This window comes from Primulina tabacum, chromosome 3 (genome assembly GCF_025594145.1).
Source record: "Primulina tabacum isolate GXHZ01 chromosome 3, ASM2559414v2, whole genome shotgun sequence".
In the NCBI taxonomy this organism is placed as follows: Eukaryota; Viridiplantae; Streptophyta; class Magnoliopsida; order Lamiales; family Gesneriaceae; genus Primulina; species Primulina tabacum.
In genome coordinates, this window is record NC_134552.1 from 13035846 (window position 1) to 13050124 (window position 14279).

Genomic DNA, 14279 nt, shown 5'->3' on the forward strand with positions numbered 1-14279 from the left:
GGATATTTATGTAAATTCACAATTCACATTCATATATTTATATAGATATAGATTAGCTCATACAAATTCCTCGTATATATTTTATGAAAGTTGATATATCTATTGATGAAAATTGATTTTTTTGGGGCCTTTGTGGACTCTATCAACATTATATTATACTAGTGTGTAGAGAACACATGTTATTTGGAATTCGTAAATTTGAATTCAATTATGTTATGTTTAGATTGATGAATTTCAAATTCGTGAACCATAAATTTGAAATTAACTTATTTCATGTTTATACAATGTTCCGTGTTAGTTAAAATGAATTTCAAGTTCACTCACTCAATAATATATGCATTTGAAATTCATTATATTTTTTGTAACAATTGTGTAAATAAATAAATATGAATGTAATATTTTATCTATTGTTTCATTGTTAATATTAAAAATATAATCGAAATACATGAATTTCAAATCCATCCATCCAAATACAACCTTATAAGTTTTTTTATGTGAGGATAATAGGATGTTGATTAGGATTAGAAAGTTTTCGAATGGACAATTATGTTTTGGACATCCATCTAAAATTACCAAAGTATTTATAGTAACACAAAAGCTTTTTATTTGAAGATCTCACGAGTCAATTTTACTCGTGAAACATATCTTTTTTATGAGTCATTCGTGAAAAAATATTATTTTTTGTGTTAATAGTATTATTTTTTATGTAAAAAAATATTAATTATTATTATAAATATGAACAATATTGATATATCTCACCTATTAATTAATTAAATATATATAGTTTAAAATGAATAATTAATAAAATGGTTCTCTTAATCTATTTTGGTGTTGGACAAGTAGAGAAACCATGTCTAAAGAAGAATATAACGAATAATAACAACTGGAGACAACGAGCAACAATAGGAGGAAAGAACGATTCATATAGATGAATGAGAACTCCGCCCACACTTGTCTCACTAGCCATCGACTCTGCGCTTAACAACTTCGCCCATATATCCGATATCTCTTTTCTACCTCAGCACATTCTTCTCGAGCTCTTCCTGGTATGAACCCTTAAAACTCCGTCTCTGTTTTTCTTTTGCTGGTTGTGTTTGTGTGCAAGATTGTTTCTTGTTTGGACTTTTGCGTGCCCTTTGGAATGTTGTGAAACGGGTTTGTCTTGGTTTTTGGGGTTGGTTTGTGTTTTGATGTGATCCACTGATGGTCTGGATTTTAGGGTTTTTATACTGGTGTTTTTTCTTAGTGATTTTGATCGGAGATTCGATCCTGCGGATTATATCGCATTGTTATCGGACCAAGTTGTGTGGATTTACGGATCAGACTTTACATTTTATGACCGCCCCTGTTGGTCTGCCCATATCTATTGTATATGTCTTTGCATTGTTGATGCACCGAATATCCAAGTTTCATTGGTTTATCGCTAAGGAGATTTCTGATTTTGATTTATCTCATGATTTTGAGTGTTTGTCAGTTCTAACGAAAAACTATTTCCTTTAGAGTCGGTGGCTTTTTTCGAGAAATGAAATTCTCAGATTAATTGAGGAACGATGTTACTACTTCAGTTGATGCCATAAATGTTGAGTTTCTGGTATAAGGCAACCCTCAATGTATAAGGGGTTGGAAAAATCTTAGATTGAGCTTGGATTGATGGATTTGATATGGGGAAGGATTTGACTACAATTTCTATTAATGTTGTTTTATGTGATGCTATAATGTGGATTTGAAATTCACTTGAATTTGCCCATCAAAACACAACCTTATCGAATTTGCCTTATTTATTGAATATAGGTTTTGTCACATGTTACATGCTGAAGTTTTTCTCACTTTGTTTAGTTCTATTGATTGAATGATAAGCATCTTGTGTAATTGATTCTCCTCAACTTCGTTTGAAGTTTGAACTTCGTTTTTTCTCATTTTGTCTTGTCACATATTTGCAAACTTTTTAAGTGCATCAGTCGTCCTATAGCCTCAGAATAGAAGAATTTGACTTCTAAAAAAGCAAAAGATCGAAGGAAGCATATTTTTTTGTCTGATCCCTGTTTTATTGGTTTGATAGCTGAAATAACTTGTGCTCATTGTTGCTTATTTGCAATTATTTTCTATGCACGTTCATGTGCAACCTTCTTTGATTGTTAGAGAACATTGAAATCTGGGAAACTGAACACTGGCAAAGAAGAAATTCTCTCTGTCATTGATGCTCTTAATATTCAACATGTTCCTGTTTTTCCTACCCGTGAGTCATTTGGCAATAATTGTTTTTTCTGAGTTTTAACTTGATCTCCTTTGTGACTTTCAAATTCGTGTCAGGGTGCTCTGTGAAATTTTGATACTGTTGACATTGAGTCCTTGTGCAGCAAGAAGTGGAAGCCAAACACTAGCCCTTATTAGGAAGACGAATCTGCTCTCGTTTGGATTTCTCTTCGTTATTGAAATAATGTGTCAAATTAGCATTACAGATGACGAGGTGGATATTGTGGTAGGCGCCCTTCAGCCAGATCTTACATCATTCATGGAAGAGTGGAGCCCAATTTTCTCCCGCTTCCACCTTATAATTGTCAAAGATCCTGAACTTAAAGAGGACCTTAAAATCCCAGATGGATTTAACATGGATCTCTACACAAAGCCCGACATTGATCGTGTTGTGGGCTCTTCATCAAGTGCAATTTCTTTTTCTGGATACTCTTGTCGGTATTTTGGCTATCTTATGTCTCGTAAAAAGTATGTAATCTGTATTGATGATGACTGTATTCCTGCTAGAGATAGCAATGGGTATATAATTGATGCTGTCTCCCAGCATATTACTAACCTTGCAACCCCTGCTACTCCATTTTTCTTCAATACACTGTATGACCCTTTCCGTGAGGGAACTGATTTTGTTCGAGGCTACCCTTTTAGCTTAAGAAATGGCGTGGACTGCGGCCTTTCCTGTGGATTGTGGCTCAATCTAGCAGACTATGATGCTCCCACTCAAGTCCTAAAGCCAGATCTGAGAAATGTGAGGTATGTCGATGCGGTTCTTACCATACCATCAAGAACCATGATGCCCGTTAGTGGAATCAACATAGGTGTCAATAGTGAGTTGGTGGGACCGGCTATGCTTCCAGCTTTTCGGTTGGTGAAGGAAGGAAAGCTAAGGTGGGAAACGGTGGAAGACATATGGAGTGGGATGTGTGTTAAGGTAGTTTGTGATCACTTGAGGCTCGGCGTGAAAAGCGGGCTTCCCTATGTGTGGAGAAAAGAACGAGGCGATGCTATCGAAAGTTTGAGAAAAGAGTGGGATGGAGTTAAGCTGATGGAAGATGTGGTTCCTTTCTTTCAATCGGTAAGATTGTCTCAAGAGGCTGTTACAGCAGAAAATTGTGTAGCTGAGATTGCTGCGTCTGTAAAAGAAAAACTGGGACCAGTTAATCCAGTATTCGCTCGTGCTGCTGATACTATGGTGGAGTGGATGAAGATTTGGAAACGAGTGCGCGGACCCAGTAGGGTGCAAACCCAATAGTCTCAAGACATCCACTGGCTAATGCCTGGTGTTGATGCATAATTTTTAATGTGTCTTCGAAATTTCTGTTTCATGCGAGGTTTTTAGTCATTAAATACTTTGAAGTTATCCTTTCTTTGTTTGATTTTCGACAAGGCATTTTGGAGGGGATGGGAAAATAATATATATCCAGTCATATGGAGTTTCAAATGTCATTTTTATAGATTTTGAAGCTTGTGTTTTTCACTTAACCTTTGGATCTGCTTTCATTCTTTAAACCTTTTCGTTGATATAGAAGAATTCTAAGGATCCCATAGGTCCATTATTTATGTCGAAATTTCATGAATTTGAAATTTTCGCCATTTTAATTTGGTATGTTATCAAATTTAGTTGTAAATTTAGTAGTCCACAATTTTAAGACACTAATGTGTTGTTGATGTATATAATATCACGTCAACACTCTGATGAGGGGTGCAAATGCACTCAGAATTAAATCCTTCTTTTTCTTGACATGTTCTGATATTTTGTCCAAAAAGATCGCCTTCACGACTTAGACATTGAAAATGATATACATTACTATGTTACACATCAATCAAACATATGAACTAGCAACTTGTATATTTTGTGACTACAACAGTTTTTTGTTTTCTCCCATACCCGCAAGTATGACAAAACTTACATGAAGAAGATGGAAGCAGCTTCAAGGTTAAAATCTCGACCAACCAAAGCACACGCCAGATGAAGGACGTGGCTTTTCAGGCTCTGATTTTTTAGGCTACTCATTGGGAAATGCCTGTAACCCCGTCCTCGTTTTCCATAGCTTTCGCCAAATTTACCGCCACTTGTTTCACCTGCGTTATGAAGCATGCAGGGATCGGTTTTTTTTTTTTTTTTGGTTAAGTAATGGAACCCATTCATTGTTTATATTACGATCTCGAGGTGTTACGCTAAGCATTACACCAGATCAGAAGCTCGAGAGTGTGAGCCTCCAATTGTTCTATATTTTCTTGTGTGTGTAGGCTAGAGAAGGAACTAGGTAGCTGAGTCCTGGAATTAGATATCCAAGATTTATACTTGTGAAGCTAATATGGGGTATAACGGTGTTTAAAATGATAAATTCGAGACGATGGAAAGTGAGCCGAGAAGTAATTTTAAAATTCTTATGCCATTCAGTTGAAAACAATAAGAGGAATTAAATCCATATTTCACAATCCAGCTTAAACAAGAGTAGATTCTTAGATAAAGTTGTGCTTCATACCTGAGAATTGAGCATGAATCGGATCGCATCAACCAATTTCTCGAGTGAAAATTCCTTGACAGAAATAGGCACCGGACCAACTCCCATGGACCTGTGCTCCCCAAAAGGGTCGATCTTCAAAGAATGGAAACACAGTTGTCGGGCACTAAGAAACAGTAAATTGGGAAAGAAATCAGCAATGAATTACTTGAAACCATAAATTTTGAAATAATTTCTAGGAGAAGTCCCCACTTACTGCAGCTTTAAGACCAGCGGCAGTTGTTCCAGCACCTCCATGGTGTACCTAAAATGCAACAAATGACATGTCAAAACTTCATGAATTTTACATCAGATAAGAACAACCAATGATAATGAAAGTGCAACTTCAATGGGGTTATGAAAAGTTGCAAAATACGAAATCAACCTACTGGATGATTTCCCAATCATAGTGGACGAAAGCAAGAAAGCTTTTTACTTCTTTATAAGTACATTTGAACATATAAAAAAGAAGGGGGTTTACCATAGCTGCGCATCTTGTGAAAAGCCAATCATGGGGACAGTTTTCCAGAAGGTAGACGAAGTCCTTTGGCTCTGCCACTGAAAAACAGAAATTAAAGATTATTTTTTATGTCAATCGGTCAATTCATATCGACAAAAGAAATCAACAACCGATGAATTAACAAAACGTTGATAGCATAAACATGAAAAAACATACAGTTTCCCAGACCACCCCAGCCTTTGTTGATAATTCCCCGTTGTCCAGTAATTTCAAGAGCTCGAACAATTATTTCAGTCATCTTTTCAGGCTCCTCAACTGGCTGGAAAGATGCAAAAATCAGAATGAAACACAAAACATTAATTCACCAAATATCCAAAAGTTGTGTTTTGGTTGTTTCTCTCATCTTGACAAATCGTTCTATGTGATCAGAGTATTGTAGAAAATCATTTGATGATGATATTTAATGCTCATTATTGTTCATTGTAAAATCTTTTCTGGTAAGCTACAGAGACACCAAGAACTTACAAGACTTCCAAAACCAATGTAAATAGGCTTCTCTTTATCTTCAGGCCACTTCAAAAGCGATTCTGGAGGTTCGTAATTAGAGGCAAGATCCAAAAAATAAATCCCACTACAACGATTTTAGATCCCCAATCTGCAGGCAGATAAAAAATCCAATGCATCATTAACATAATGTGAGAGTCCATTGGTCTTGGCAAATAAATGTTATTTACCATTCAATATTTACTCAAAATTTGCTCTAGCCATGTTAAAGGACTCAGTATCTCTTATGGCAGTACAAACATTTTATTACAAGAATGGAGACCATATACCAAAAAATGCAACGCTAAAAATTCCAGAAGCAATTGTATCTCAGAGTCGAAACAATATTAACCCACAAGGATATTCGTCAGTCAAAACAAAATCATGCATGAAACTTGGAATATGGTTAAAAGCTATAATTTAAATCAATTGATTTAAGCCATCAAATTCAAAGGTCCAAAGAACTAAACTTTTGGTTTAGGAACAAGGTGGGGACTCCAAATATAACCATATGGCATGACTGAAGAAGAGTTATAGGAACCACTCAAATAGGTCATGGGCCTTAGTTTTAGTTTTTTCGTTCTGAATTCATTTATCATGTCACGTATTCCCAGCCAGATAAATGCATCAACAATCTGATATGATAACCATGATAGACAGCAACTTCTTAAAATCAGATTCTAATATGACATCTTTCCAAAATTTCAGTCAAACCACAGGCACATAAGCGTTATTGTATGCTTACTTGATAACCAACTGGTTGCCTGACACGAGAAAGAGGATGTGGAAACTCACTCGTTGGCCTGCAAGTTGTACATCAGAACATAAATCTTTTTGAAGATCTCAAGGTAAAAAGAGATGTGGGAAATTTAGATTTTAGTTTCATTTTTTTACGAAATTGACACGCATCAAGGAAGCTTGCAATATCCTCAAATCTACATTATTATGGAAGATGCATTGGAATGAAGGGCAACACTGACGTCCAAGGCATCGTAAAAAATATGTGCAGTGGTACTTTGAGTGCCTCAGCAACATGCGTATGTCCTGAACAAGGAGTCCAAACAATAAGATGATATCAATAGCAAAAGCTTCATAAGCTTTTTTGTTCAAACAAAAATAAAAATGAAAACTAGATAAAAATAAATATATTACCATATGCAGGTGGATTGGCAATTATGTAATCTACCTTGAATGAGATATTTGTATCAGGATAAGGATCAGTGCACGCAGGAAGTAGGGAAAAGATTATCTTTTTAATTTGGCTCCACTGGAGATGTATTTCAGAAGGTTCAAAAGATAAGAATCCTTTGTTCTTAACCATATCTACAATAAGCATACATGTGATGTTCGTAGCCATTCCTTGAATTACAAAACTAACTCTTATGATGTTGTATGCAAATGTGAACGAGTAAAAATACCATAAGCTTTAACAAATTTGACACTGCACTAAAGCACAGATATCAAAGCTATTCAGTAGACTTGGGAATCATTTTTGTCACACCACATGTTGGAGATGTATTTCACAAGGTCCAGATGGTACGTAGCTTTTATTCTTAACCATATGTCCATATCTAGAAAAGGCATACGCATGGAGGCCACAGCCATTTTTCAAATTTAAAAATTAACACGTATGACAATGTATGCAAAGTTAACAAGCAACATACCATATGCTTTAACAAATTTGACAGTGTGATAGAGCACATATAGTGCAAGTTATTCTGCAAACTTGGGAGTGATTTTCGTAACACCCCACATCAGAAATATATTTTCTGAAATATGGGATGAGTAGAAGTATGATTTTGGCCATTTGATTTAATAAAAATACATCACAACATAATCCTCTAATGTCAAGTGCATTACTTGATGGAAGCTTTCACCATAAGAAAAGAAGCAGGTATATTGATTCATTCTAAAACTAAAGGTTAATGGACGAAGACACAAAATTGAAAATGTTCCATGAGAAATGGGAAATTTAGATCCAGAACTCACAAGCAGCAAGTACTTTTGGGTCTCCGCCTAGAGGGTAAAATTCCAATCCAGCAGCCATAACAAATTCTTTAAAATTTGAGTGAGTGGCTAGTCTCACCCATGTGGCCATCGTCCTGTCAAAAAGATAAACTAGTCAAAAATCAAGCCGTAGCAGCAAATTCCCTTTGCAAATGTTAGTATCTCAAATATTAATCAAATACAATTCACGTAAAATTCAAAACATCAACAATCACTCTAATCAATAGAGAAAATGGCCCTAGACCAAAGTAAAAATTGGGAAAGGAATATTAGAAGACAGAGGATGAATATGTAGGAGCATGCTTATTAAAACCAAAGTCCTCTTACCTGTAAGCATTTTCCAATAATTCTGTATCTTCAGTGATCACAATTTATTTGATCATATCACCATCATATATTACTTCAGTACCAGAATTAGAACTCTGTGGTTTAATATTTTCTCCAACATCAAATTGTACAGTTCCATCATCTTGAATGGTGGCTTCACTGGTTTAAGCTGTCAAAAGCAGGCCAAACATATTAGCTTAGAGACTGAGTCTTGTACTTTAGAATTATTTTCCAAATAAACATTACACAGGAACGCTAAAGAATATTAATTAAGGGAACAAACAGGCAAGCAGATCATCTCACAGCTAACCTTCTTCTTAGGAGGGAAATTTTCATTTAAAAACTTTATTGGCAACACACCACGAGAGTGATTTATTTTCTCAATCACGGTAAGCTGACTTGAGGTAGGAACCAACAGGCCTTCTGGTGACTGCTCCATAAATTTGAAATTCTCTCCTCGAAGGTTCCTGTCAACAGATTCTAAGCAGTGCGGATCAGACTTAATGCAGCATAAAACATCATTACATAACTGATATCCTGAAACTAAAAGAGCAAAAACTATATCTAAAAAAAATCAATAACTCGAATAATAAACCATCAGAAGTTGCCAGAAATTCAAAGAGCCATAATTTCTACAAATTAGCCTTATTAAATGATTGAGAATATGGGAAATATCGATTGACTGAAACCTTGCCTTTATGTTTACAGTCTTATTCACTATTTAAAGTGACTAGTCAGCTAATGAAAAAATCAAAGCATTTGTTAAACATAGGTTTTGAAAATTAACAGCAACTTGGATATCATGAAACTTTTTTATTATATTATAAAAGTTATGGAGTCGTTATCAGTCATCAGGATTCTTGATCACAACGGAGATTTAGACTTCTAAAGCCCGATTGCACGTATTGTCAAGGTGGCATTATTCAGTTTAGCTGCATAAGGACATTGATGCAGTCTATTTGTTTATGCGTATTTATCAAATTTACCGATATCAACATGAGTGTACTCGCTGCTTATACCATCTAGCGCTCTTAACGGGTTTGCCTGTGAACATAAAAATGGCCAGTTAGCTCATTCTTTTTTGCAATGGTACAGCGACCTCTAGCTGTATTCTCATCTCACAACAATATTATTCCAAATGCTGGTGTATCAGTTGCTCCCATTATCTTCAATCTTGTGTTTCAGCCTTTGTCCTGATATAACACATTATATGACTAATGTAGTAGAAGGTTAGAAACCACTTTTCCAATGCTCTGAGCTCATGGGATCTGCGCCAATAATAAGTACAAGGTAGAATTTGTGATACATCATGCTGGATATTCAAGTAGTACACATATATGTTGATCGGTTTTGGGTAACAAAAGCTCAAATAATATTAATTTTATTGAGTAAATTATGAATAGGATTGCGCCCCAAATCGTGGTATCTTATTGGAAATATACTCACCTAAACTTGAACTCATGGTAGCTGAGCCATCTTAACAATGTTATATTCAATGGTTTTCTTGGAAATGAAACACATTAATTAGAAATGTACTCGGGGCCATGCCAGTAAACGAGCAATAGGTCGGTCATCAAATAAAAAAAGAACGTTTTGAGGTGTCATTATTACAGAAATTTGTTCCTCCCCCCTGCGCAGAACTGGATTAACCGGCCATGGTTGTACCCTAGGCTTCAAAAGTGTGTAGCAGCCAGACTAAAATATGTTCTAAACTATATTCAAAAGACTACCACCCCACCCCTATAGTACTCAATGAAGAGAGAAAGCACCAGTACAGGTAGGGGCCTGCTCAATTGAAAACAATAACAAGTTTCAAGTTTATTACATTTGAGTCTAAACACTGTTAAAAATAGAAGAAGAAAAAGAGTCTCGTCTCTGTCTTAAAACAGACCAAACGCTAAAACGCGTACTAGAAGGTGATTACCTGCGGAGCTGGAACCGAGATCATCACGAGAAATCCCATTTACGCCCTCACTGGTTCTTGATTCTTCTACACTACCCTTACCATCACCATTTTCTCGTTCAACCTCGACCTCAAAATCTACAGGAACCTCTGCCATTACACCTATGGAATCAAATAAAGAAACCCAAGTGAAATAATGATTTTTTAAACCCTGGATCACTTTTTTCACCTTAATTACAAGCTAAGAAATCCATGCAATAGGAATTAAAAATTACACTCAGGCATGCAAGCCCGCTGCTTCATCTGAAAGCAAACAACAACAAGAAAAAGAAAAAGAAGAAGAATTGAGTCGTGTTCTCTCTGGTCTCAAGAAAATCAAATTATCGAGACACGGCGAAGAATTTTAAGGTGTTTAACGCTCGCAAAAGGAATTTTTGGAGCATGAACTCCAATTTTTCATTCGAATCTATTAATTAGCTTAATTCAACAACATAATACGGAGATTAGCAATATCGAGGTTGGATTATAAGAATCAATTGAAAAAGAGGACATAATTTTTAAAATGTCACACCCATAAAATATATTATGCCACATTCCAACCAAAAATTGGATTTCAAATTTAATGCTGGTTTTGTCACCGAAATGTCGTATCCATAAAATATGGGGATAGATCTTTAGTGAGACGATCTCACGAATTTTTATCTGTGAGCACGTGTCAATCCTACCGATATTCACAATAAAAAGTAATACTCTTAGCCTAAAAACTAATATTTTTTCACAAATGATCCAAATAAGAGATACGTCTCACAAAATACGACCCGTGAGACCGTCTCACACAAATTTTTGCTATAAAACATCCATGTACTTTTAAAATTTTGAAATATTTCTTAAAACAAAAAAAAAATTGATTTCATAAACTATAATTATAACGATACGAAATATCAACATCATATTACAATAATTGATATAAATTAAGTGATTTTAAACGTACATGTAAAAACATTTTGGTGAATATGGGCCCGGAATTACATAAGGGGACGTGAAAAATATTGGCTGGTGCCTAGCTTATAAGAAGTTTTGGGCTGTGTACTTGGAAGTAGATGATTTAAATAATAGCGAAACCTCTATCAGCATCTTTAATAATAATTAGTACACCAACACAACTTGTAACAATTTTTTTTATAATTTATTTGATTTATATTTAAATATGAATCAAAATATAATTATAAAAAATAATGAAAGATTATACTGTAGTTTTGATAATAAAAAAACACATTTTGGTGAATTTGTCTATAATGGAGGGGCAAAATGGATATACATATTTTGGTGTCCTTTCTTGGCGGTTTCTATCATATCCTCAACTTTTATAAAATAGAATATATCTGATAGATATATTCTATTTTATAAAAGTTGAGGATATGATAGAAACCGCCAAGGTGTGTGTAGAGTTTTGATATGATGCAAACTGACCGTATTCACCTACGAGGTGATACTTATTTATTGAATGTGGTGAAATATATTTAAATTATATATTTAAATTATAATACAACGTGTATACATCGGTCACTGATAATACTCCAAAAAGATATGGTGGAATCTTAAGATAAACAAGATATTTTTTCACGTATCGAATGCACATAATAAGTAGTTATAAATTATTCAAATTTCAAATTCTCATGAAAAATACTATAAATAATATCATTTTACATACGGTACTAAAATTGTTTGTGCAAAAGTTAAATATATATGAGTTACCAGAAATAAATGGACAAAAATTATTTAATGGTTAACGTTTGACATAAAATATTTTTGTTAATCGATCGAAGACATGATCATGCACCAAAACAACCACTCTAATATATTATGTGTGAGTCTTCGGCACACAGATCATATGGATCTATACTCGTGATACAGATCGAGTGTAATAAAAAATAATTTGTTCGACATAAAATATTATATTTTTCATTTAAATTAGCATATATATTACTCAATATAATTTTGACATAAAAAGTAATAGTTTTCACTAAAATCAATATATATTAAACAATATTTCTTCAAAATATAACTGAAACCAAATTATATTTTTGCATTGAAAAATAATATTTTGAACATAAAGAGTATTATTTTCATGGGTTGGGTTGAATCGGATATCCGACTCACAAAGTTTACTCGTGAGACAGTCTCACAACAATTTTTATATTAATATATATATATATATACACCTGCTGATTAGATCCATATTATAATTCTACAAAATGTGCTCCTGAAATTAAGTTAAAGTTATAAAAAAAAATATTTTTTGAAGATTTTAATGTTATAATTAACTTAATAACGTTAACAAAACTATAGTGCGATTTTCCAGAATTTAACTCGCAACTCTTAGATTAAATTTGCCTATATGATATGAACCAACAAGTAGTTCAGACACATGCACACATGTTCAAGCTTTGAATTTATTGCACACTAGCTACAATACTTGAAGACGTTAGCTCGCAGCCAGAACCTGCAATCAATGCCATAGAAAGGCGATTTTGGGACAGAGAACTCGAAAGACACAACACACCAATACGGGTGTCTACCTGCATGTACTTCAGTAACGTTGGAATGCTCCGCACGAGCATCGAGCATAAGACATGAGTTTGAACTCAGATCATGAAGAGAGTCGTCGAGCTCGAGTCTAGTTGCTTGACCGATGACACACACACAAACTAAAGGGAAACCTCCTCTTTTAAATAAATTGTGGTCATTGATATATTTTTCAATACTTAATGGAAATTAAAAAATTAAGTTCATCATCTCAAATTTAAACATTTACATCAAAACATAAATAATTAAAGTTGGATTTATCAAATTCAAGCCTATATCAACAATTTTTTTTGTGGGAATGGAGGAAATTAAAATTATAAGAGGTTATGTATGTCTATATATATATATATATATATGTCATGTTAAGACAATAGACAGATCCTTCTCAAATCTCTGGATCTCTGTGCTCTGAAATATTGTAAGACAGTCATAGTGATTATACCTTATACCCCCTACCCCACCCCAGCCAATACTGCACGTACACCAATAATTATTTCACTTTATTTTGCTTCTTGTTTCTTCAAAGAAAATATGAACTCGATCAAGAACAAGAAACAAACAAAAACACACAAAACTGCGTGAGTTTCAGTTAGCTTTTCTTGGCTAGCCGATAGCCATGTCCCTTCATTTTTATCTCCGTTCCCGTAGCCTTTGGTTTTGGGGAACATTCCTTTACCTATTTCCACACTCAAAAACATACACTGTTGTCTCTATCTCAACATACATATATATATATATATGTATGTATGTATGTATGTATGTGTGCATGATAGTATATAAGAACATACATATGTACATATCTCTTCACGAAACAAGGGTCTTCCTTTTCTTCCGCGGCGCCTTCTTTTCACCATCTTTATATATGCATATTTTTGTTTCACTTACTATAGATATTAATATCTGTGAGCGAAAAGATTGCACCTACAAGAAGACCCTTTTGCATGATTCTTGAAAAAGGCCACAAAGTATTATTCGGAGGGTAAAATGACTAAATCATTGGACGGATAAGTACAATGAAAAGTTCACAGAATCATCGATGCTAATTCTTTCTGTCTTATGGACAGGGAAAAGATAAATAAATTAAAGAGGGTTCATCAAAAAGAGAGAGCTGGGAAAAAGGTAATATCCAAACTTGGACTTTGATCTATTGATTTGTCAAACAAGAAAAAAATTAGTATAATATAGTAATGTAAGACTTCAGAAATCGAGGCACTTTAAATATTATCAAACTATAAGAGGAAGAGAATTACAGGCCTATTTTACTAACTTTTATCCTGTCAAGGTATATCCATTTTCTTGATTTGTTTTTTCACAGTATTCTCACACAATTTTTTTTTTGTTCTTTTATTATTATTGTTTTTTTGGTCTGTTATTACTATTATTAATTCGAAATAGTGAACAGCTGGCTCTCTCAAAAGTCTCATTTTTACTGGTGAGTGAAGTAATCTTTCCTTCTCCCTCCACTTGGCACTTACTTTATGAATATTTGTCACTCACTAACATGAAAGAAAGAATGAATTCTAAGCAAGGGCAAATGAAAATCTCAACTTTCACGAGGTCCAATTCAAATATCCCCTTTTCCCTTTATTTTTAAATGGAAGAATTACTCTAAAAAATGTAATAAAAGGGGACTGATTTTTTTACTTTATTTTTGCTCGCGTACCAGATTTCTTGCTTAAAATACATTAAAAAAATG

At 34.1% G+C, this 14279-nt stretch overlaps 1 protein-coding gene and 1 pseudogene across 2 annotated transcripts; one reads left to right on the plus strand and one right to left on the minus strand.

Annotated features, from left to right (window-relative positions):
- Positions 1–844: 844 nt before the first annotated feature.
- Positions 845–3727, plus strand: LOC142540512 (putative UDP-arabinopyranose mutase 5). 2 transcript variants are annotated; one of them, XM_075646740.1, is made up of 3 exons: positions 847–1046; positions 2140–2240; positions 2452–3727. In XM_075646740.1, exons 1-3 carry the CDS (start codon positions 933–935, stop codon positions 3500–3502), a joined length of 1266 nt encoding a protein of 421 aa, XP_075502855.1. In that variant the 5' UTR covers positions 847–932; the 3' UTR covers positions 3503–3727. The 2 variants fall into 2 exon arrangements, with proteins under 2 accessions (XP_075502854.1, XP_075502855.1); XM_075646739.1 differs by lacking the exon at positions 2140–2240 and having other exon boundaries at positions 845–1046; positions 2311–3727.
- A 255-nt stretch (positions 3728–3982) lies between these two features.
- On the minus strand, positions 3983–10499 carry LOC142538440 (sterol 3-beta-glucosyltransferase UGT80A2-like; annotated as a pseudogene).
- Between the last annotated feature and the right edge of the window lie 3780 nt (positions 10500–14279).